Raw genomic sequence first — 24,157 nt, 5'->3', positions numbered from 1 at the left:
AATGCATGTCATGCTGCCAGCTCACACAGAAGTTGTGTTTATTGTCTCTCAATTCCTGGAATCGATTCTTAAAACTTCTGGTTTTTATTACCTACCTTACTTAGTATTTGAAATAGAAATATCTGTGGGTTAGCAACCTACTTCAACACCAAGCAGATACAGTTTCTTGGTTGGTAGGACTTCTAAGAACATTCTCATTAACTCCAGGCCTTTTCATTAATTTAGTTAATTAATGTAGAGATTGTAAAACACTGAGTATGACTCAGAAATCCTTTAGAAAAGAAAGGGTAAAATCAGTGAAGCTCCATCAGAAGAGTAGCTGAGTTCCCTGGCATTGCAGATCCAGTTGAGGGAGAGTGATGGGTACTTAGGAGCGAAGACAAGATTGAGAATCAATAAACAAAGGATTGAGAGCAAAAATGATAATTAGATCCCTTTTAGGGGTAGAAAGAGATATGCTAATGGTGTATATAGGAAATTTCTAGAAGGAAATTTCTAGAAATTGTTTTTCGGGGTTGAGCTAGGGATGTTTTGGGGGCTGTTTTTCATTTTCTTCTGAGTTTTTTTTTTTTAAAGCAAAAAACCATAAATGTATTACTTTCATACTGAAAAAAGAAAAACTAGTTAAAAACAAATTCAAAACAAAACATATTTTGGGGGTATATATGTTTTTGTATTGTTTTATTTTTATATTTGTGGTTAGGATAATCTGTTAAATGGTGACAAGCAAAGTTTTGGTTAATTCGTGTTGCAAAACCTTTAGACCTGTAATGAGAATTATTTGAACAAAGTACAAATTACCCCTAAGAGGTGCCATCCAGAGATAGGAAAATGTGACTGTTTTAGTGTGGCATCTGATCATCACGTCCTTTGTCACAAGCTCCATTTTTAGCATCATTTTTATATTAGAGGTTTCTTCATTGATTTGCTAGAAGCCACAAGACCTGACAGCCAACTAATTTTTGAGTATTTTGAAATAATGTCAGATTTCCCTATGTGAACATTGGGTACAAAATGTTACATGTCGATTGTCACATCCCTTTAGAAAAAAATACTTACTTTTGAAAAGTTCTTCTTTAAAGTGCCCTTCTTTTCTTGCCTTTTAAGCTTATTTGTACACCAAATATACTTTAATAGTAAACCCATTTCAGATTTTATCCTCAAATCATAAACACTCTAACTGGAAACTGGAGCACCGGGAACCATTCCAGGTGTTATCACCTGGTGCTGAAGTTAATCACCTGGACCAGTACACCTCCAGTGGGGGTGCCTTTAAAAAATCAGTTTCTTGGCCCGGTGCGGTGGCTCATGCCTGTAATCCCTGCACTTTGGGAGGCTGAGGTGGGTGGATCATGAGGTCAGGATATTGAGACCATCCTGGCCAACGTGGTGAAACCCCGTCTCTACTAAAATATAAAAATTAGCTGGGCATGGTGGCATGCACCTGTAGTCCCAGCCACTTAGGAGGCTGAGGCAGGAGAATTGCTTGAACCCAGGAGGTGGAGGTTGCAGTGAGCTGAGGTTGCGCCACTGCACTTCAGCCTGAGGAGCAGATCAAGACTCCCATCTCAAAAAAAAAAAAAAGTAGTTTCTTTAATTACTTAAACTAGTAGTTCATTCACATGGCTCAGAAAACTCAGAGGACAAAACTTGTAGAGAGAGCCACCTTCCACCTAGTTCCTGCCAGGTAACCACTGGAAGTAGTGCTGTCTTCCAGGGTTAATCTGCATTCAGGCAGACACTGTTGTCTCATAGTTCTCTCTTCCCCTTTCCTGCCTTTTTCTTCTTAACTGAGGTAGCATAGTGTACACATGGCTGCATACCTTTATTGTCTTCTTATAGTTGCCTACCATTCCTTTATGTGAGCTGTGCCATAATTGCTTTAATCCTGTCCCCACTGATCGACATTTAGGTAATTTCCAGTCTTGTCTTCTCACAAACAGAGCTTTAATGAATAGCCTTGTAAAGTTATGCAGGCAAGCAAATCTATGGAACAGATTCATAGAAATGGAATTAGTGGTTAAAAGGCATATGCATTTATAGTTTTGATCATAGCAGATTTTCCTTCAAGAGCCTGTGTGTTGGTAGAGTCTTAAAATGTGAAAAGCAGGCCGGGCGCAGTGGCTCATGCCTGTAATCCCAGCACCTTGGGAGGCTGAGGCAGACGGATCACGAGGTTAGGAGATCGAGACCATCCTGGCTAACACGGTGAAACCCTGTCTCTACTGAAAATACAAAAAAAATTAGCTGGGCATGGTGGCGTGTGCCTGTAGTCCCAGCTACTTGGGAGGCTGAAGCAGGAGGATGGCCTGAACCCGGTAGGTGGAGGTTGCAGTGAGCCGAGATCTTGCCACTGCACTCCAGCCTGGGCGACAAAGCAAGAGTCCATCTGAGGAAAAAAAAAAAAAAAAAATGTGAAAAGCAGCACATATATATTCTCAGTATATATATTGTTAGATATGTTGCAGATATTCTTTTTTTGAGATGGAGTCTTGCTCTGTTGCCTAGGCTGGAGTGCATTGGCACCATCTTGGCTCACTGCAGCCTCCGCCTGTTGGGTTCAAGTGATTCTGGTGCCTCAGCCTCCTGGGATTACAGGCATGTGCTACCATGCCCCGCTAATTTTTGCATTTTTAGTAGAGGAGGGGTTTTGCCATGTTGGCCAGGCTGGTCTCGAACGCCTGACCTCAGGTGACCTGCCTGCCTTGGCCTCCCACAGTGCTGGGATTACAGATTTGAACCACTGTGCCCAGCCACAGATACTCTTTATCAGCATAATCTGTGATGAGTAACACTAAGGTTGTTCTTCAGCTTGTGATTCTCCATCATGTTGTGCTTCTTAGTTGTTTCTGAATTCTCTCATTTGATGGTGTACCTTATTATTATTATTTTGAGTCAGGGTCTCACTGTCACCCAAGCTGGAGTGCAGTGAGGTGATCTCGGCTCACTGCAGCCTCCATCTCCCAGGCTCAAGCAATTCTCTCATCTCAGCCTCGTGAGCAGCTAGGACTACAGGCACGTACCACCATGCCTGGCTAATTTTTGTACTTTTTTTTTTAATAGAGGCCAGGTTTTGCTATGTTGTCCAGACTGGTCTTGAACTCCTGGACATAAGCAGTTCACCCGCGTCGGCTTCCCACAGTGTCGGGATTACAGACATGAGCCACTATATCTGGTCCTGGCGTACTTTTTGGACTTAAGACATTCATTTTCTGTTTGTGGCTCTCAAATAGCCCGCACGCCTCCACGCGTTCGTTGTACATGGAATTGGCACTTCCAAGTCTGCTTTCACGTCTGGAATATGCTCTCTCCCTCTTTCTTGACTTCTTGTTGCCGCCTGCCAGCTACATCTCACAGCATTTGGGGCAGAGGACCTGGTCTCTGGATGTCCGTTTGCTTAATCTTATGGTATGGCTGGGGAGTGTGAGGTGGTTGGGAATCTGCGGTCTGGGGCTGCTTCTGCAAAGGCTAGATCCTAGCTCGGCCCCGACATTCTTCCTCCTCCAGGACTATTCTTGGCTGGAGAATCCTCCCCTTGTGAGCAGGGTGGACAGGCGGCTGGCTATAGCACCTCTCCGGGGTCTGGTGCCCCTCTCAGCTCTGGTAGTGGTCAGCAGTCAATCCCTTTTTGCTCTCCTGTCCCAGATAATTGGGCTAATGTGCAGGGGCTGCTAGGTCATTACTGTGTTCTGGTGGGAGCTGGCTGCTATGACAGCCACCTTCCGTTCCACCCTTGTACCCACCCTTCAGGGCTGAGAGAGGCAGCACGCAAACCGTGTTGAGGAAACTAACATTGTCTTGGCTGTCTGGGGATGGCACTTCCCTGTGACTTATAAGTGCACCAAATAAAAATAGACTGGCTGCATTTCCAGGACAGTTTAGGGTCCCAGGTGACAAAGAACTTTGAATAAGGACTGTCTTGGGTTTTTTTTTTTTTTTTTTGAGACAGAATCTTGCTCTGTCACCCAGGCTGGAGTGCAGTGGCGTGAGCTCGGCTCACGGTAGCCTCTGCCTCCCTAGTTTAGCAATTCTCCAGTGTCACCCTCCCAGGTAACTAGGATTACAGGCACCCACCACCACGCCTGGCTAATTTTTGTATTTTTGGTAGAGATGAGGTTTCACCATGTTGGCCAGGCTGGTCTTGATCTCCTGACCTCAGGTGATCTGCCCACCTGGGCTTCCTAAAATACTGGAATTACAGGCATGAGCTACTGTGCCTGGCCCTGTCTTGCTTGGGTTCTTTAAATGGAAGGTAAATAGCAATCATTCAGCAAAGCAGGATGTTTTTGATACCTAATACCCCATGAAGTGCATTTGAGAATGAATAAAAAAGCTAAAATTTTATAATCAATTACACAAAGTAGATTTTACCTTTTCCAGGTAGCATTCTTGAAAATTGTATTAAGTGCTTTTGATAAATCAGATATTTCCCTTCTGATGTACATCACAGTTTCTAAGGTTCTGTAATTTTTATTTCAGTTAGTTTAACCTAATGCTGTAGCTTGATTTCTTTCCCCTACCTTCAAATTTTGAAGTTCATGATGTTTCCATATTAAATGTACTTACTAGGCAGGTTTCCATCTAAAAGAGTCCCCCTGGATGGACCCTTCTTTGACATGAAGAATATCCTGTAATTTAACTTTCAAATAAGAGGCAAACACTGAACAGAGCTTCAGAGGGAAAGGACACTAAGAAAAGACAATTCCAAAGAGGCAGGGACAGAAGACAGCAAGGCAGGCAGGCATGCAAAGCTGGCTGCTCTGCCGTGGAGAGCTTCAAGGGAAAAACTTCAAGATGGCAGGAGCCCCTCAATAGCTACGAATTCGTTACAGTGGGAAGGGCCTCACTTTGGTAGATATGTGGATCTGATACAGTAGGAAGAACCTCACTAGAATGTCCTATATGATGAATGGACTCCTTGGGCAAGATCATTGTTAATGTCCACTTAAATATTGTTCATCATACAAAACACAGCGTATGACAGGAAAACAAGAAAACCCGAATTCTAGGCTCTAGTATAAATGTTAAGTGCTGTCTTGAGGGCTTTAAGACAATTCAGTTTATTAAACCTAAATTTAATAACCCAAGATTGTGTCACTGCACTCCAGCCTGGGCGACAGAGCAGGACTGCCTACCGTAGTGAGGCCCTTCCCACTGTATGGAACTCGTACCTACCCTGGGGTTCCTGCCATCTTGGAGTTTTTCCCTTGAAGCTCCCCACACCAGAGCAACCAGCTCTGCCTGCCTGCCTTGCTGTCTTCTGTCTCTGTCTCTTTGGAATTGTCTTTTCTTAGTGTCCTTTCCCTCTAAAGTTCTGCTCAGAATTTGCCTCTTATTTGAAGCCTTTCCTACTTTTGTTCACTACCTTATTCCACTTGTCTGTAAACTATGACGTACGTGTTAATCCATTTAAGTTTGTGACTTGGTGTCCATGGGCTGTCTTCCTGAATTAGAGTACAGTCCTCTGGGGAGACCGACTTCTATTCTAGTCTCAAACCAGCCAATCTTGCACTGAGTGAGGGCCGCTGAGCAGTGACTTGCTTCCTTCTGGAGGGGAGGGGAGGGTGGGGGCTGCCAGCCAAGCTCCCTGGCTCTTCAGCAGAGCACTGATTCTGAGGAGGGGCAAGACTTAGTCAAGATAAGATCACTGTTGAGAGTGAAGTACAACCTCATTATTCTGTTCTAATTAGGGGTTGGTGTGTCTGCATAAAAGAAGCCTGAATTACAGAAGATTTTAGAAGGAGGTTGCTTTAATTATTTCCTAATAGTCATTGTAAAAAAAGAAAAAAAGTTAGATGTCTTTTGGGAACTTGTTTAAATGCCTAGAGAAAAATTACTTACGATGGCATAAATATTAAGAAAATAGCTTTTCTCTTTCCTTTTTTTTTTTCTTTTTTGGTATGGAGAGTTATTCCGTTATATATTTTTTTGTATAATCCCGAAGAACTTTCAAAGCAAAGTAACCTTTAATTCTACTAGAATTGCCAGAGATCACCAGGGTTGAGTTTATTAGCAAGTCACTACCATTGATAAGTAGTGACTGTTGAGCGCCTGCTCTGTACCAGCCCTGTGGGGCCAGGTTCTTACACGCTTTGGCTGGTTCAGCCCTCGTAGGTGCCTTGGGAGATGGGCTTGGGACAGTGATAATAATGACTAATATTTTTTGAGTCATTACTGCATGCCAGGCTCAGTGCTAAATGGTGTATGGTTTAATTCTTTGATCAACGATCCTGTGAAGCAGGTGCTACTGTCCTTCCATTTTATTTTATTTTATTTTATTTTATTTTATTTTATTTTATTTTATTTTATTTTATTTTATTTTATTTATTTGAGACAGAGTTTTGCCCTTATTGCCCAGGCTGGAGTGCAATGGCGCAATCTTGGCTCACTGCAACCTCCACCTCCCGGTGATTCTCCTGCCTCAGCTTCCTGAGTAGCTGGGATTATAGGCACCTGCCACCATGCCCAGCTAATTTTTTGTATTTTTTAGTATTTTTAGTAGAGACGGGGTTTCACCACGTTGGCTAGGCTGGTTTCGAACTCCTGACCATAGGTGTTGCACCCGTCTTGGCCTCCCAAAGTGCTGGGATTATAGGCGTGAGCCACTGCACCCAACTGTCCTTCCATTTTAGAGCTAAGGAGCAGTATACAGGGAGGCAGTAGCCGTGATGACAGCTGTGATCTGAACCAGGGCTTGGTTGAGTACTCTTCTCACTACACCAGACTGCACTTCCTGTGTCCGTAGTGTCTAATTAGTAAGAGATCAGTAAACACACCGAGAGCCTAGTGTGGCCTCCAGGTCATTTAACAATAATAATAACTCTGTGAATCCTTCCACCACTCTCTAGATTCCTCATCTTTAGATGTGAACTTTTCCAGGATGCTTTGCCCTTGCTGGATCAAGTTTTTTGTATGTAGATTTTTTCCTTCAAATTTTAATTAACAAATAAAAATTGCATGTATTTATAATATACAACATGATCTTTTGAAATATCTGTACACTGGGCTGGGCGCGGTGGCTCAAGCCTGTAATCCCAGCACTTTGGGAGGCCGAGACGGGCGGATCACGAGGTCAGGAGATCGAGACCATCCTGGCTAACTCGGTGAAACCCCGTCTCTACCAAAAAATACAAAAAACTAGCCAGGCGAGGTGGCGGGCGCCTGTAGTCCCAGCTACTCCGGAGGCTGAGGCAGGAGAATGGCGTAAACCCGGGAGGCGGAGCTTACAGTGAGCTGAGATCCGGCCACTGCACTCCAGCCTGGGCGACAAAGCAAGACTCCGTCACAAAAAAAAAAAAAAAAAAAAAAAAAAAAGAAATATCTGTACATTGTGGATTGGCTAAATTGAGCTAGGTAACATATGCATTACCTCTTCCTGTGTCTAGTGTTAATTTAGAAATTAAAAAATTTTTTTGGAGCCACAGTGGCACATGCCAGCAGTCTTGGCTACTTGGGAGGCTGAGGCAGGAGGATTGTCTGAGTCCAGGAGTTTAGGAGTTTGAAGCTGCATTGAACCGTGATCACACTTGTGAATGACCACTGCACTCCAGTCTGGGCAGCACAGACCCCATCTCTTAAGAAAAAATTCCTTTTGGAAGTTTTTCGAGGGTAGGTAAATAGGTGAATAAAAATGTTTAACTTTTGAAAGATTTAATAGAAGCATTTGAGTAGTCAGGGTTGTAGTACAAGTCTGAGGATGTAGGGAAAAATCAGGTTTCTCCTATACTCATTTATTTCTGTATTCAGTGTCAACAGTCAATACAGAACACTTCTGGGACCAGATTTGTGGAGGTTCCCCCAGCCACACACATACACTGAGTAAGCACTTGGTACTGCAGCAGGCACCAGCTGACATGTAGATGGTGTCAGATCCCCCGATTGAGGGCTCAGTCCCCAAGACTGCTCCCGCCCCCTGCCGTTTACAAGCCCCAAGTTGTTTTACCTGTGCTTCTGACTGGCTATAAATAGGTTCCCACAAGCCCCTCCTTGGGTTCAATTAATTTGCTAGAGCAGTTGACAGAGCTCAAGGAAACATGTTTGCGGGTTTTGTTTTTTTATTGTAAAAGATATTAAGAAGGATACCACTAAATATCAGGTGATAGGGCAAGGCATGTGAGAGGGCCATGTAGCTTTTTTGCCCCCTCCAGGTATGCCACTCTTCAGGAACCTCCCTGTGTTCAGCTATCTGGAAGCTCTCTGAACCCTCTACTTTTGGGTTTTTATGGAGACTTCATTACATAGGCATGATTGATAAACCAATGGCCGTTGGTTATCAGCTTAATTTAACATTTCTCCCTTCCTGGGAAATTAAGGATGGGCTGAAAGTCCCAGTCCTCTAATCAGTCATGCCTTGGTCTTCCTGGTGACCAGCTCCCATCCGAAGCTATTTAGGGGCTGCCAGCCATCAGTCAATTCGTGAGCATACAGAAAGACATTACTGGCTGGGTGTCGTGGCTCACACCTGTAACCCTAGCACTTTGTGAGGCTGAGGCGGGTGGATCACCTGAGATTGGGAGTTCTAGACCAGTGTGACCAACATGGTGAAACCCTGTCTCTACTAAAAATACAAAAAATTAGCCGGGCGTGATGGTATGCGCCTGTAATCCTAGCTACTTGGGAGGCTGAGGCAGGAGAATCGTTTGAATCCGGGAAGTAGAGGCTACAGTGAGCCAAGATCTTGCCACTGCACTCCAGCCTAGGCGACAGAGCCAAAAAAAAAAAAAAAAAAAAAAACCGAAACCAAAAAAAAAAAAACCTGCTTTGCAGAGTCCCCAGGATTTTAGGAGTTGTATGCCAGAGACAGGGTGGAAGACCAAATACGTATTCACGGTATTACAAAAGTAATGCAAAAGACAATCTAAAGAAACCATGAAAAAAAAAATTTAAAGAAAGAAGACCTTTTTCACAGGAAATAGGGATGTGAGAGAGAAATTAGGAGTGGGTGAGGAAGATAAAATATGTGTGGGAGGGAAAGCAGAGAAATATGAACACATCACAAAACAGCATCTGAACTCTTACTTGCTTATTTCTCACACTACTGTTGCTCATTCTACATTATGCCATTTACTCTGTGTATCAGTTCTAGGGTTGGGGTTCATTGATGCTGAGTTTGTAGTCAAAGACTGAAATATACTTGAGTGGTTCCCTAAAAGGTAAAGAGGGCAATAGGAAAAAGTCTTTAAGAGAAAGATGAGTTAGTGTAATATTTCTAGAGACTTCTTTATTGTTTCTGTTTTCAGAAAGTAGTAGTAAACGTTAAGATTACTTAAGATTACTGCTTTATATCTTTGACTTGACAGGCAGTTTGTTGATACTGTATATCCTCTATAATTTGTGCACTCAGACGTGGGTTTATTGAGTGCCTAGTACATACGAAACATTTTATGCTAGGCACTGAGTAGATAAGCAAGACAGGATCCCTGCTTTCAGGGAGCTTACAGCCTCACGTGTTATAACGTGAAGTTGTTAGCATAATTTTAATGCATTATGTCTGTAGGAGCATAAAATAGTTCTTATTTCCAGGAGAAGCTGTGATAAACCAGTCCTGTCCGTACAAATAATTTGGGACTCCAAGTGGAATTCGAAGAAAAAATTAAGGTATTAGGAAAGAAGAGACTGTAGAAAACCTGAAGAAAGGTGTGTTTTGTGGATACTTTGGCTGATGCCTTTGACATTTTTTTCAGATGAGACTGTTTTCAAATGTTATTGGCTGCACAGATTGATTTAGCCACCCACCTGGGGTTTGATTCTAATAGTTCATTCCTTACTTAAGGTGAAATGCTGATTTCTGTTCATGATTATTAAGAATGGATCCTGGAACAGATGTGGGTCCCATTTGTCTTTCAGTGTTTAGGAGTGATCCCCATCTAACAGTCTCTGTGTGCAGACTGCCGACTTGGGTTTCCAAGTATAGAAGTGAATGTCTCTCTACCTTGCTTGGTAAACAGCTTGTCTTTCCTGAGGCTGCCTGAGTTTGGCTGTAACTTTCTCCTTCCTAAGTCCCTGTTATTTTCCTCATTCCTCACTGGGTCTTCCCAGCCTTGTATGAGTGTGATAGAAATGGGAAGTGTGTAACCTCTCTTTACTCTCATTTCAGCTTAATGAAAGGGGTAGCCTCCTGGTTGGCAGCCAGGAAGCTCCAAAAGAGAAAATTCCTGTCCCTAGCTATGAAAGTATGACAGGCAGTGTTTGCTATTTGACATTGGCTGGGGAAGTCTCCCTTGAGGTGCAAACGCCCTGGGTGCAGGGTGCCCACAGTCTCCTTTGCTTTGCGTTCTCCCGGGCCCCTGGTGACGGTCAGAGAGAAGAGAGCTTACCTGGGACGGGATCGCTGTCAATCCTGAACCTTAGGAACTTCCGATGATACAGATTGCTCTTGCTCAAGCCATGTGTTGGGACACTTTGGTGTGTAGAAAGCAAAGCTGTGCTGTGTTGCAATATCCTGGCCTGCCTCCTTCACTCCCCTTTGTCAGTTTTTTTGAACTAGGGAATATGAAAATGTGGTGACAGTGGTGAACAGAAGGGTGATGATACGACTGTGTGCCCCTATCTTGTCTTTTAAAAAGCCACACCTATATATTTGGCTTTACACATATTCATATGGTGAATTACAGAAGAAAAATCAGTCAACTCTCCCTTCACCCAAATAGCTGGTATGTGTATTTGGACTGAAATAGGATGAAAAAGTAGTCAGGGTGGTCACAACATAGCAGACCAGTGAAAAACAAAAACACTACCCAGGACAGAAGCCCTGCTTACAATTTGGAAACTTGCCTGTGAATTTGAATTTGGTAAGAACTAGAATAAATCACAAATGAAAACTGATACTCTGAGAGTGGCAGGATGATAGGTGAATTTTTTAACTCTGGGGTGTTGGTACCCTTGTTTTACAGGTAGGGTATGAAGATGCAGAGATAAAGTAGTTTGCCCAAGGATGCAGGATTTGAATTCCTGTGCTCAGCTTCCAGGTGTTCTGTTCCCATTGGCCTACACTGAGGCCAACCCTGCTGGGTTTCACTGACTACTCTCTGAGTTTGTCTGCTCTTCTGTGGCCTGGCCTCCCTCTCCTAGGAAGAGTGCTTAGGGATGTTTGAAATAGCCAGTTAGGTCGCCTTTTGCAGATTTTTCCAAACTTAAACATAAAATATTTGGCACTTGTTTGCTTCTGGGTTACAGTGCTTGACATGGTCTCTTCATCCTTGCCCTGGACAGAAAGGAAGGAAAGCTGATCTCTCATGTAATGGCTCCACTTCCTGGTTTAGATGAAGTTTCATTTTCATGCTCATCAGTTAAGGAACACTGCATTTTTAAAAGTTATTTTGGACTGCAGTGGCTCATGCCTGTAATTCCAATGCTTTGGGAGACTGAGGTGGGAGTATTTCTTGAGGCCAGGAGTTTGAGACCAGCCTGGGCAACATAGCAAGACCCCGTCTCTACAAAAAAATAATTTTTTAAAATTAGCTGGCAAGCCTGGGAAACATGGTAAAACCCTGTCTCTATAAAACAGTACAAAAATTAGATGAGTGTGTTGGTGCGAGGCAGAAGCTGCAGTGAGCCTACAACTTGACTGCACTCCAGCCTGGGTGACAGAGCAAGACCCTGTCAAAATAATTATTTAATTAATTCATTAATTAAAAATAAAATTAAAAATGAGCTGTGTGTGGTGGGGTACACCTGTGGTCCCAGCTGTAGGGGGCTGAAGCGGGAGAATTGGTGGAGTCCAGGAGTTCGAGGATACAGTGAGCTGTGATCGCACCATTGCACTCCAGCCTAGGTGACAGAGTAAGACCCCATCTCTAAAACATAAAATAAAAAATAAAAATTGTTATTTTTGGAGAGTACGTATTTTATTTTTTCCTTTTATTTGTAGTTGACGTGTAACAGTTGTATGTATTAAGGGGGTACAGAATATTTTGTAACATGCATGCAATGCGCAATGAGCAAATCATAGTAATTAGGATATCTACTACCTCAAATATTTATCATTTGGGTTGGACGAAAGTATTTATTAGGGAGTACTGAGTAAAAGTGTGTGTGCAGGTGGACAAAGCCTGGAGGGCAACAAAGAAAACAGTAGTTATGTTAGGACTTTTTTTTTTTTTTGAGATGGAATCTCTCTCTGTCACCCAGGCTGGAGTGCAGTGGCGTGATCTCGGCTCACTGCAAGCTCCGCCTACCAGGTTCACGCCATTGTCCTGCCTCAGCCTCCCGAGTAGCTGGGACTACAGGCACCTGCCACCGCGCCTGGCTAGTTTTTTTTTTTTTTTTTTGGAATTTTTGGTAGAGACAGGGTTTCACCGTGTTAGCCAGGATGGTCTCTATCTCCTGACCTTGTGATCTGCCCGCCTCGGCCTCCCAAAGTGCTGGGATTACAGGCGTGAGCCACCGCGCCTGGCCTGAGAGGACTTTTTAATAAAATGTTATATTGTGCAGTCTTTGTATCTGGACACCTCAGTGAATCTCCAAATTTAGGATAGCATAACAGCATAAAAACTATGGATTGGGACCCTCAGAAGCATGTTGAGTCCTAGTTCACCAGGTACGGGCCCTGTGCACTCATGGAGCTGTCTGCTGTATCTGGGATCAGATTCCTGTTTCTTCACAATGACATATCCTGTAACCATGAGGAGGTATCCCAAATTGAAGGACCTTCTACAATAACAACTGGCCTCTATTCTTCAAAAATGTGAGTTATGGCTGGGTGCAGTGGCTCATGCCTGTAACAGCACTTTGGGAGGCCTAGGCAGGCAGATCTCCTGAGGTCAGGAGTTCGAGACCAGCCTGGCCAACATGGCGAAACCCCATCTTTACTAAAAATACGAACGTTAGGCGGGTGCAGTGCCGCACACTTGTATTCCCAGCTACTCCGGCTGAGGTTGGAGAATTGCTTGAACTCGGGAGGCAAAGGTTGCAGTGAGCCTAGATTGTGCCACTGCACTCCATCTAGCCTGGGTGACAGAGCAAGACTCTGTCTAAAAATAATAATAATAAATTAATTAATAATAAAATGTCAGTTACGAAAGACAAAGGCCAGGGAACGTTTGAACCTTTTTCGATTAAACAAGGCGACAAAGACATGACAATTAAATGCACCATGATCCTGAATTAGATCTCGGATCTTGTAATCTCATGGCTATAGGACATGTCATTTTGAAGAGACAGATGTGAAAAGAGCATTATTGGGACAACCAGCAACATTTGAGTAAGGGCAGTATATTCAGTATTGTATCAGTGTTACATTTCCTGAGTTGCACATGCATGCTGTGATTATGTAAGAGGATGTTCTTAGGAGATACGTACTGAAGTACTCAGGAGAATAGTGTCATTTTGTCTGTAGCTTACTCTCAGTCTCAGTTTTTCTACAAAAACTGTTGCATGCATGTACACACTCCTAAATCACACCTCATTCCTTATAGGCAGGTGGGAAGATACAAGTGTGTGTTAGACATGATTTTCTAGGCTGACAAGAGGGACTGTTCAGTTGGGCAGGGGCAGCCCAAAGTCTTCATAGTTGCTGTGTCTAATCTGAGTGAGAACTGAGGTGAGTTTTAGAACGAGAGAGAGATTCAAGAAGAAAGATTCCCAATGCATATGCCAGCTCTTAGTGTTGTGGCTGGAAAGTAGGAGGCATCTGGTGTTGTCCTGTAAAGGCAGGCCGAGAAGATAGCCTCACGTGCCATGAGAAGGTATTTGAACTTCTTCTATAGACATGATGGGTCTGTTAGGGTTAGGGTGAGGGTTAAACTCTGGCTAAAATGGCTTAAATGATAGTAAGTGTATTTTCTCACATAACATGAAGTTCGAAGGTGGGAAAGTACCATGGTTGCATCACTTAGCCGTTCAGAGATGATTTACCCACCCCAGGTGTTTGTGGTTTTGGCTACAGCCATTCTCAGCATGCAAGTGGTGTCTGCTCTCCTGGCTACAGGGTGATTGTCACCCGCCCATGACGAGATCTAGTGAAGAAGAGGAGAGAGATTTGTTTCTGAGCATCCCTTACTGTTAGGAAGGAACACCTTTTCCACAATGGTCCTGGTTCAGTGTACCTTCAGATTCCCTTAGCTGAGATTGTGTCACCTGCAAAGGGGAATGTGATCATGGTGGTGGGCTTATCTGGTCACTCCCCCTCCTGTGGCCAGGAAAGGTGTTGCCCTTCCTCAGAGGAACCTCCCAGGGAGCCACCTCAGATCATGTGGGCGTTGCCAGCAGCATGGGGCCAGGGGTATTGGGTAAGCAGACATTAGGGTCTGCCACCATGCAGAAAAAATGTTTTAATTTTTTCTTTTTTTTTTTTTTTGACATGGAGTTTCACTCTTGTTGCCTAGGCTGGAGTGCAATGGTGATATCTCAGTTCACTGCAACTTCCACCTCCCAGGTTCAAGCGACTCTCCTGCCTCAGCCTCCCGAGTAGCCGCAATTACAGGCGCCTGCCACCACGCCCAGCTCCTTTTTGTATTTTTAGAGGAGACAGGGCTTTGCCATGTTAGCCAAACTGGTCTCGAACTCCTGACCTCAGATGGTCTGCCTACCTCAGCCTCCCAAACTGTTGGGATGATAGGCATGAGCCACAGTGCCTGGCTGATGTATGATGTTTTTTGTTTGTTTTTTTGAGATGGAGTCTCACTCTGTTGCCCAGGCTGGAGTGCAGTGGCACGATCTTGGCTCACTGCAAGCTCTACCTCCCGGGTTCACACCCTTTTCCTGCCTCAGCCTCCCGAGTAGCTGGGACTACAGGCATCCGCCACCACGCCCAGCTAATTTTTTGTAGTTTTAGTAGAGACAGGGTTTCACCGTCTTAGCCAGGATGGTCTCAATCTCCTGACCTCATGATCTGCCCACCTTGGCCTCCCAAAGTGCTGGGATTACAGGCATGAGCCACTGTGCCTGGCCTGATATTTTAAAGTATTATACAGCAGCTTATTATACCTCCTGTTATGGATAGCAGTAATAATAATACACAGTACTTAGCATTTACCACCCACAGGCACTCTTTGTTCCCAGTCGTGTTTTACACTTATTTATTCATTTGGTCCTCACAACAGCCTTATGAGGTGTAGAGGCCATTGTTACCCCTAGTTTCCAGATGAGGAAACTGAGGCAAAGAAGGGCTGAGTAACCTACCAAGGTCACATCACTAATGAATGGGGAGCTGGAGTCCAGTGTGGGCAGCCCCAGTCTAGATTCTGTAACCACTAGGAAAAACTGCCTCTGGGTATTTTTTGTGCTTTTTTTTTTTTTTTTTTTTTTTTTGGATGCTACAGATAATACTAAGATGAACATATTTCTGCATACCTCTTCCTTTGCACATATATGAATAGCCTGGCCATCATGGGTTAGAGTACGTGGGAGATGAGAAGGTAGAGATGACATGTGTAGACCACACTTCAGAGAAAAGTTACTTTGAAAGGGAGCAGAAAAAAGGGGTTGTTTTAGTTCCCATTTGTTTCCTTATCAGGAAGGATGGATTATTTTGTTTAGTGTTTTATCTCCCCTTGGGATGATGACCTGCTTATGTCCTTTTATAGTCGGGACTCAGTGTGCTTCTCATCTTCCTGTGTGATTGACATTTACTCTTTTCATATACTACAAATACTTTTAGTCTCTTTATTTTCTTTTATTTTCAACTCTTTGTATTTTCTGTGTATGTCTTTATTATCATTTCCTGCAGCTTCAACACTTTAAGAAATCACTGATTTCATTTTGTGTTAAAGCTAGTTTATTTTTTGTATTTTAACTTTTAAATAATGTAATTGGCCGGGCACGGTGGCTCACGCCTGTAATCCCAGCACTTTGAGAGGCTGAGGCGGGTGGATCACGACGTCAGGAGATTGAGACTATCCTGGCTAACACTGTGAAACACCCTCTCTACTAAAAATACAAAAAGTAGCCGGAGAATGGCGTGAACTCGGGAGGCGGAGCTTGAGATCGCGCCACTGCACTCCAGCCTGGGCGACAGAGGGAGACTCCGTCTTTAAAAAAAAAAAAAAAAAAAGTAAGATTGAGTTTACTCTCCTTAAATTGCTTTTCATCCAAGTCAGTGCCCAATTACTTTTCTACACACATACATTGTTTTTTGTTGTTGTTTTTGTTGTTGTTTTGAGACGGAGTCTCTCTGTCGCCCAGGCTGGAGTGCAGTGCCGCGATCTCGGCTCGCTGCAAGCTCCGCCTCCCGGGTTCACGCCATTCTCCTGCCTCAGCCTCCCGAGTAGCTGGGATTACAGGTGCCCGCCACCTCGCCCAGCTGATTTTTTGTGTTTTTAGTAGAGACTAGGTTTTACCGTGTTAGCCAGGATGGTCTCGATCTTCTGACCTCGTGATCCGCCCACTTTGGCCTCCCAAAGTGCTGGGATTATAGGGTGAGCCACTGCGTCCAGCCACACATGCATTCTTAAAAGCATTTTAAAATTATAATTCAGTGAATTTGGGGTCTTCCCATTGTTTTCTTTTAATTTGTGTATCTGAGTTTGCCCTGACACCACACTATTATGATAAATCTATTAGGGCTGTTCTCATCTGTTTAACTTTTCTGTCTTCAGAATTGGAAGGATATATTTTTTTTATTTTCCCTAATAAACTTGTAAATCATTTTGATATTACTCTTTGTGTTTTTTTTTTTTTTTTTTTTTTTTTGAGACGGAGTGTTGCTATTGTTGCCCGGGTTGGAGTGCAACAGTGCGATCTTGGCTCACTGCAACGTCCGCCTCCCGGGGTCAAGCTATTCTCCTGCCTTAGCCTCCGGAGTAGCTGGGATTACAGGCATTCGCTACCACGCCTGGCTAATGACATGACTCTTAAGACATGCTAGTGTTCGCGCTGAATGCCCCATTAGGTTAAGATCATAGAAACATGGCAGTTGGAGAGCTGTTAAGGTTGCTTAGTTTCTCATTTCCATTTCTGTTTAATTTCTAGATTTTGGATCATTGTTTGACTTGGAAAATGATCTTCCTGATGAGCTGATACCCAATGGAGGAGAATTAGGCCTTTTAAACAGTGGGAACCTTGTTCCAGATGCTGCTTCCAAACATAAACAACTGTCGGAGCTTCTACGAGGAGGCAGCGGCTCTAGTATCAACCCAGGAATAGGAAATGTGAGCGCCAGCAGCCCCGTGCAGCAGGGCCTGGGTGGCCAGGCTCAAGGGCAGCCGAACAGTGCGAACATGGCCAGCCTTGGTGCCATGGGCAAGAGCCCTCTGAGCCAGGGAGATTCTTCAGCCCCCAGCCTGCCCAAACAGGCAGCCAGCACCTCTGGGCCCACCCCCCCTGCCTCCCAAGCACTGAATCCGCAAGCACAAAAGCAAGTGGGGCTGGCGACTAGCAGCCCTGCCACGTCACAGACTGGACCTGGTATCTGCATGAATGCTAACTTTAACCAGACCCACCCAGGCCTCCTCAATAGTAACTCTGGCCATAGCTTAATGAATCAGGCTTCACAAGGGCAGGCGCAAGTCATGAATGGATCTCTTGGGGCTGCTGGCAGAGGAAGGGGAGCTGGAATGCCATACCCTACTCCAGCCATGCAGGGCGCCACGAGCAGCGTGCTGGCTGAGACCCTAACGCAGGTTTCCCCGCAAATGACTGGTCACGCGGGACTGAACACCGCACAGGCAGGAGGCATGGCCAAGGTAAGTGAGCTGACGCGCTTTCAATACTTCCTACCTAACCGCGGGCTTTCCCTCTGAGTAATACGTAAAATGGGACCTTGCGGCCCACTCCTGTTTCTCCTCTTGGGCTCTCCATGTGCCACTCATACTTGGAAGAGACAGATTTCTTTCTAGGTTAAAGATCTCTGCACCATTTCTGTCTTTAAAATGAGAATTCTTAAAGAAGTAGGATAGCTTGCAGGTCAGGCAGTTGGAAAATACAGGGCCTGATGTGTCCATGAACCTGTTAAAGGTTGCTTCCCGCCTCTGTACCGCCCACTGAGGAGGTGATCGTTAGTCTGTGTGCTCCTCTATGGCAACCTAGTGAAGTATCTGTTGTCACAGTGTCCATTTCACTGAATGAGAAAGCTGTGTTCCAGGGTTGTCAGCTCACTCTCTGCCATGTTAACAAGCAAGAGGTGGCAGAGCCGGGGAGAGGCATGGGCATTCGGGTCCCAGAAGAAACACTAGTGCAGTGGTGCTTGAAGTGGGGTCCCCCAGACCAGCAGCAGCAGCAACAGCAGCATCCCCTAGAAGCTTGTTAGAAATGCACACTTCTTTATTGACTCAGAAACTCGGGGTGGGGCCTGGGCTTTAAGAAGCCTCCAGATGGATGCTGGACGCAGTGACTCATGCCTGTGATCCCAGTAGTTTGGGAGGCTGAGGTGGGTGGATAGCTCAAGTCTAGGAGTTCAAGACCAGCCTGGGCACTGTAGCGAAACCCTCTTAAATTTAAAAAAAAAAAAAAAAAAAAAAAAGGCAGCAACAGCAGCCTCCAGGTGGTTCCAAGCTCTCCCACTCCCCCAACACACACACACACACGGCCAAGAGCCCTGCTAGGGTAGGGAAAGGCCTGGACTGGGATTTGCAGCCACCAGCCTTGCAGCTGCCTTCTAGAGTAGGAACTGAACTTGGAGAAGGGGGAAGGCATATGCCTAGATAGATGTGAGACAGCTGGAAAAGCCCAGGGCTGACAGGGAGGAGTGCAGAGAAGGAAGCGCCGCCTATTCCCACTGAAGTGACAAACACTGTGGATGCTCTGCAGCCAGAGGCTTCTCAGCGGCAGCCACCAGGCATGCCTTCAGGCAGTGAATTCCGCACATCCCAAACAGAAATTCAGTTTGGGTTGTTCTTTGGATTTGTTTAGTCCCAAATAGGAGTGAGGGAGAAATAAGAGTAGAACACAGTTTCCCCACAAGGTTGATGAGAGCATTGGGTGATGGGTCCGAAGCCCTGTGACTGTCGGAAACAAGGAGAGGATTTTTTTTTTAAGAAATGAAGGTGGAGTAATTCTCAGTGTTTAAATTGCATTTGTCTCTTTTGAAATGTTAGTAGAGGGGAACGTGAACTTAAATTTTACTTGTACCTGGCATTTGAAGAAGAGTCTGTACGAGTGTGTCATTTAGAGTCGATTGAGAAGGAATTTCTCATGGGTTTATGGTTCCTGGAGAGATGATCTGATCCGTGTTCCTTGTCCTAATTCAGTCATCACTCTATTCCTTACTACCCATTTTTAAAACTCCGTCTATTCTGGAGAGTTTAAATCATACGAAGTCGACATAATAGTATAAAACAATGATTCCCAAACTTTTTTTTAATCTCACGACTCCTGAATAATCTTAATAATTACTGAGGACCCCAAAGAGATTTCTTTAATATGTGCAGTATACCTCTCAATGTTTACTGTGTTAAATAGTAAAACAGAATTTTGAAACACATTTCGTTATCCGTGCAGCTCAGTGGCGTCACATATCACAAAGTAACTAGAAAACTAGATCTACTGTGTTCTTGTGAGAGAATGAGAGGGAAAAGGCAAATCATGTCTTAGTATTTTATGGAAATAGTTTTGACATCATGATCCCCCTGAAAGGGCTGGGACCCTGGACTGCACTTCAAGAGCTTTTGATAACATGTATGTAGAAGTTAGACTTTGTAGACCTAAACACAAAGCCGTTGTCACATGTTAACAAATTTAACAGTAACTTCATGTCATACAGTATCCACAGAACAGCCACGTTTCCAGTGGTCTCATCTGTTGTAATTTGTTTTTTTTTTTTTTCGAGATGGAGTTTCACTATTGTTGCCCAGGCTCTGGAGTGCCTTGACGCCATCTGGGCTCACTGCAACCTCTGCCTCCTGGGTTCAAGTGATCCTCCTGCCTCAGCCTCCCGAGTAACTGGGATTACAGGCGCCTGGCCACCACACCCGGCTTTTTATATTTTTAGTTAGAGTCGAGACCAAGCTGGTCTCGAACTCCTGACCTCAGGCAAACCGCCTGCCTCGGCCTCTCAAAGTGCTGGGATTACAGGCGTGAGCCACTGCGCCCAGCCTGTAATTAGTTTTTATAGATTTTAACTGAAAATGTACATTTCAATCAGTTGATATGCCTCTTAAGAATCTGTTATCTGTTGGTCTGTGGGATCCTTACAGTTTATTTATTGAAGAAACATGTTTTAGTTGTTGTCTGCTATTTATCCTGGGGAGTGTCTTCCGGAGGCTGGACTTTGCTGATTACACCTGTAACACTTCATGCTCCTCTGTCCACCCAGGCTTTTCATTCCATCCTGGGGTTCCTTTACACAGAGTGGTCTTTCTTTCAAACAGGAACTCGTGGATGTCACTGTTTGGAAAGTGAGCCTCGTTAGCATGCTGGGGACAGTTGTCTCTTGTTTCCTGTAGGTATCTCAAAGCAGCCCACTAGAGGTGGGTAGAGTGCATTTTTTAAAGATGTGTCATGGCCTTTGGGTGGAATGAAGGACCAAGTCGTGTTGGGCAGAAAGTAAGAACAAGAGACAAGTCCATTTTAACCCATTCCCTCTCTAGAACCTTATGACAGCAGAGCCAACTAGATTTTAAAATGCACAGGGAAAAGGCAATTTTTTTAAAAGATAATTTTGTTTTAAGAACTGTTACGCAGGAAGTAATTAAATAATTAAAATAATAGGAAAAAAGCAGCATCCTCCTTACAGATAAAGTTTTAAAATACATAATGAAACCAGACTGCATAAGCACCTTGCTGTTTTACTTGACAGTGTACCTTAGATGGCTTTCCGTGACACTGCACAGAGATTATTTTTTTCTTACTGATAGCAAAGTATTCCATTATATGATGCATCATAATTTATTGATCTAATCCTCTGAGGATGAACGTTTGGATTGTTTCTAACTTTTCGCTAGTACAACAATGCCTGTCCACATATGTCATGGATTAGATTCTGAAAAGGAAAATTAATGGGTCACAGACTTGTTAAAAGTTTTGTTTTTAGAAAGTAAACATGCATGTGATTTAACAACAAACAACCGTAAAAATACTCTAAGGGTAAGAACCAAAGAGTTAATCCTTAATTCTTGAATTTTGGTTCTCCCAAATTCTCACCAAAGGCAACTATTATTTCTTATCTGTCCCACTAGAGATGGTGTATGCATATAGAGGCGTAGAGAGAGGCGTGTGGGCATGTGTGTGCTATCTCCCCAGACATAAAGAGTAGCATTACAGAACATTTTCCTGTGAGTGTAGATGTTCCCCTCCCCACCCACGGCTTACCAATACAAGTTGGAAATTCTTCCATGCTCCGTGTAGCTGTCAGTCATTCTTCATAGGTACAATAGGAATTCCTGATTTGGGTGTATCATAATTTAAGGACTTGTGCTATGTAGGCTGAGCATGTAGGTTATTCCCAGTGTCTTGCTATTTTCACAGTTTTACTTTGAACACATTGTACATACATCTTTCTACAGCTGAGTGACCATATCTGCTAGATAATTTATTGGACGTGGAATTTCTGAATTAAAAGATACTGAGATTTTAAATAAGCGTAATCTCAGATACTCTTCAGAAATATTGTGCAAATTACACCTTCACCAAGAGTGGATGAGTCTCTATCCAGATCTTGACCAACACTGAATATTACCATCCTTTTACTTACTTGACATTCTGTTAAGCAAATTGTCTTCTTTGTTAAGTGTGGCTTTTCATAAGGTCACTGGCAGTTGTATTTTACTGATTGTTCGTAATCTTTGTCCATTTTTCTCTTGAATTGTTTGTCATTTTTTCTCATTAATTTATATTCTTAAGTCTCTTAAAACATGTTTTTCCCCTTTGTTATTTGCCATAGTCTGTTTCACCAGGAATATGGTCACATAGGTTTACAATGTTTTTACCAAGTGTATGTTTTCAGTTTGTATAGGAACACATTTATGCATTTATTTCCTTCATGACTTTTAGGTTTTATGTCACATTTTAGAAGTACTTTTCCAGGCCGGGCGCGGTGGCTCAAGCCTGTAATCCCAGCACTTTGGGAGGCCGAGACGGGTGGATCACGAGGTCAGGAGATCGAGACCATCCTGGCTGACACGGTGAAACCCCGTCTCTACTAAAAAACACAAAAAACTAGCTGGGCGAGGTGGCGGGCGCCTGTAGTCCCAGCTACTTGGGAGGCTGAGGCAGGAGAATGGCGTGAACCCGGGAGGCGGAGCTTGCAGTGAGCTGAGATCCCGCCACTGCACTCTATCCTGGGCGACAGAGCGAGACTCCGTCTCAAAAAAAAAAAAAAGTACTTTTTCTATTAAAAAATTATGAAATATTTTCCTGTATTTTTCTCTTTATTACTTGACTCTTTTTTTTTTGGAGATAAGGGTCTCAGTTTCTTGCCCAGGCTGGAGTGCAGTGGCATGATCTCGGCTCACTGCAACGTCCGCCTCCTGGGCTCAGGTGATCCACCTGCCTCAGCCTCGCCAGTATCTGGGACTACAGGCACGCAACACCACACCTGACTAATTTTTGTATTTTTTTGTGGAGACAGGGTTTCGCCATGTTGCCCAGTCTGGTCCTGAACTCCTGAGCTCAAGCAATCCACCCACCTTGGCCTCCCAAAGTGCTGGGATTACTGGCCTGAGCCACTGTGCCTGGCCTCCTTGAATCTTTAACTCAATTTATTTTGGCATAAGGAGTGAGACACAGAGATCCAGCAGTATATATTTTTTCATGTTATAATCATCTTAGTACCATTTATTTAGATTTCGGTAATCCATCTTTTCTCTCGCTGATAACGATATGCTATTTTTGGTATATACCTTATTCTCTTCTCAGATATATAGGATTTGGGTCTTATTTCTGAGCTCTTTTCTTTAGTTCCATTGATCTTTGCTTGTTCCTGTGCCAGAAATACATTAACTTAGCTGTGTGATGAATTTTAGTATATGACTACACTAGTTATTTCTCACACAAGTGGTTCTCAACTCTGTCTATACTTTTATCAGATTTATCTGGAGAGTTTTTAAAAATATGATGCGTGAACCCCACTACAGAGCAATTAGTTAGAATCTGGGGGATATGATAGAAGCATTCATATAGTGTGTAGTTCCTCAGATGATTTTCATGGCAGCCAGGGTTGAGAACCCCATTGTGTTAGATAAATTTAGGACTTTTTGTTTTCAAATTTTAAAAACAAAAATTCTTTGGAATTTTGGATTTATAAGAATCAGTGCAACTTTATAAGTCATTTTAGGAGGGATGTGACATTTTAACAGTTTTGTGACTTCCTGAGTCTTCTTATGCGTGCAGATTATCTTTTCTGGGGGTCTTACGTTGCTTGGAAGCATTGTATGGTTTTATCTGTGTAATCTTTCTAAGTTTATTTCTGGAGGTATGGGGTTTTTGTTGCTGTTGGTGATGAGTTATATTTCATTATCTAACCGGCTATTTTAATATAGGAAAGATGTTATGTATATGCTACTCTGATAATCTGGCTGCTTTGTGGGATTATCTTAATTATTCTAATATGTTTTCAGGAGATTCTCTTGGGTTTTCCAAGGACTTGGTCATCTTTTGCATTATTGATACTCTTATTTTCTCCTTGCCAATATTTTTAGCAGTGTTTATGCTCTTAGGCATCACTGTCACGTATCCTACTTAAATGGAGGTGTATCTAGTGTTTTATTATTAAGAATAATGTGAGCTTTGGTTTGCAGTCAGTAGTATATTTCTTTTAAAGTCGGGGCATGATCTGTTCCTCATAAATTAAATGATAAAATCTAAATGTTAAGTTTTATCAGATTTCTTTTTGATACCTACCTATGTTGATTACCCTGTGATTTTTCACTTTCTGTTTATTTATGTGACAGATTATCTGTGTAGGTTTTATAATATCAAATTGAACCATCTCTGTAATTGTAAAATCAAAAGTTAATGTATTGCTGAGTTTTAATTGCTAGTGTTTCATTTAGAATTTTGTTTCTCATTTATCAGTGATGAAATTGATCCATAGTTCTTTTTGTGCTTTGTCAATTTTTATATCAGTGTTATGTTAACTTGATCAAAAAGAGTTTGAAAGTCTTGCATATTTATTTTCTGAAGCAGTTTAAATTAATTTGGAATTATCTATTCCATGAAGAATAGAGACTTCACCCTTACAGTAATGTGGGTCTGAAGCCTTTTTTTTTTCTAGGAAGTGACTGAAGATCTTTGACAACAGTGCCGGTCGTGGTGGCTCACACCTACAATTCCAACACTTTGGGAG

General features: G+C 43.3%; 1 protein-coding gene across 1 annotated transcript in view; it reads left to right on the top strand.

Moving 5' to 3' along the window:
• Positions 1 to 24,157, top strand: part of CREBBP (CREB binding protein) — a 156,745-nt gene that overhangs the window by 13,444 nt on the left and 119,144 nt on the right. Inside the window, exon 2 of the mRNA XM_037989910.2 lies at positions 16,909 to 17,621. Within this exon, the coding sequence (XP_037845838.1) occupies positions 16,909 to 17,621 (713 nt within the window). The remainder of the gene's footprint in view (positions 1 to 16,908; positions 17,622 to 24,157) is intronic.

The sequence above is a fragment of the Chlorocebus sabaeus genome, chromosome 5 (assembly GCF_047675955.1).
Source record: "Chlorocebus sabaeus isolate Y175 chromosome 5, mChlSab1.0.hap1, whole genome shotgun sequence".
NCBI classification, from domain to species: domain Eukaryota; kingdom Metazoa; phylum Chordata; class Mammalia; order Primates; family Cercopithecidae; genus Chlorocebus; species Chlorocebus sabaeus.
Note: the sequence above shows the minus strand (reverse complement) of the source record. Positions and strands in the feature narration are given on the sequence as shown.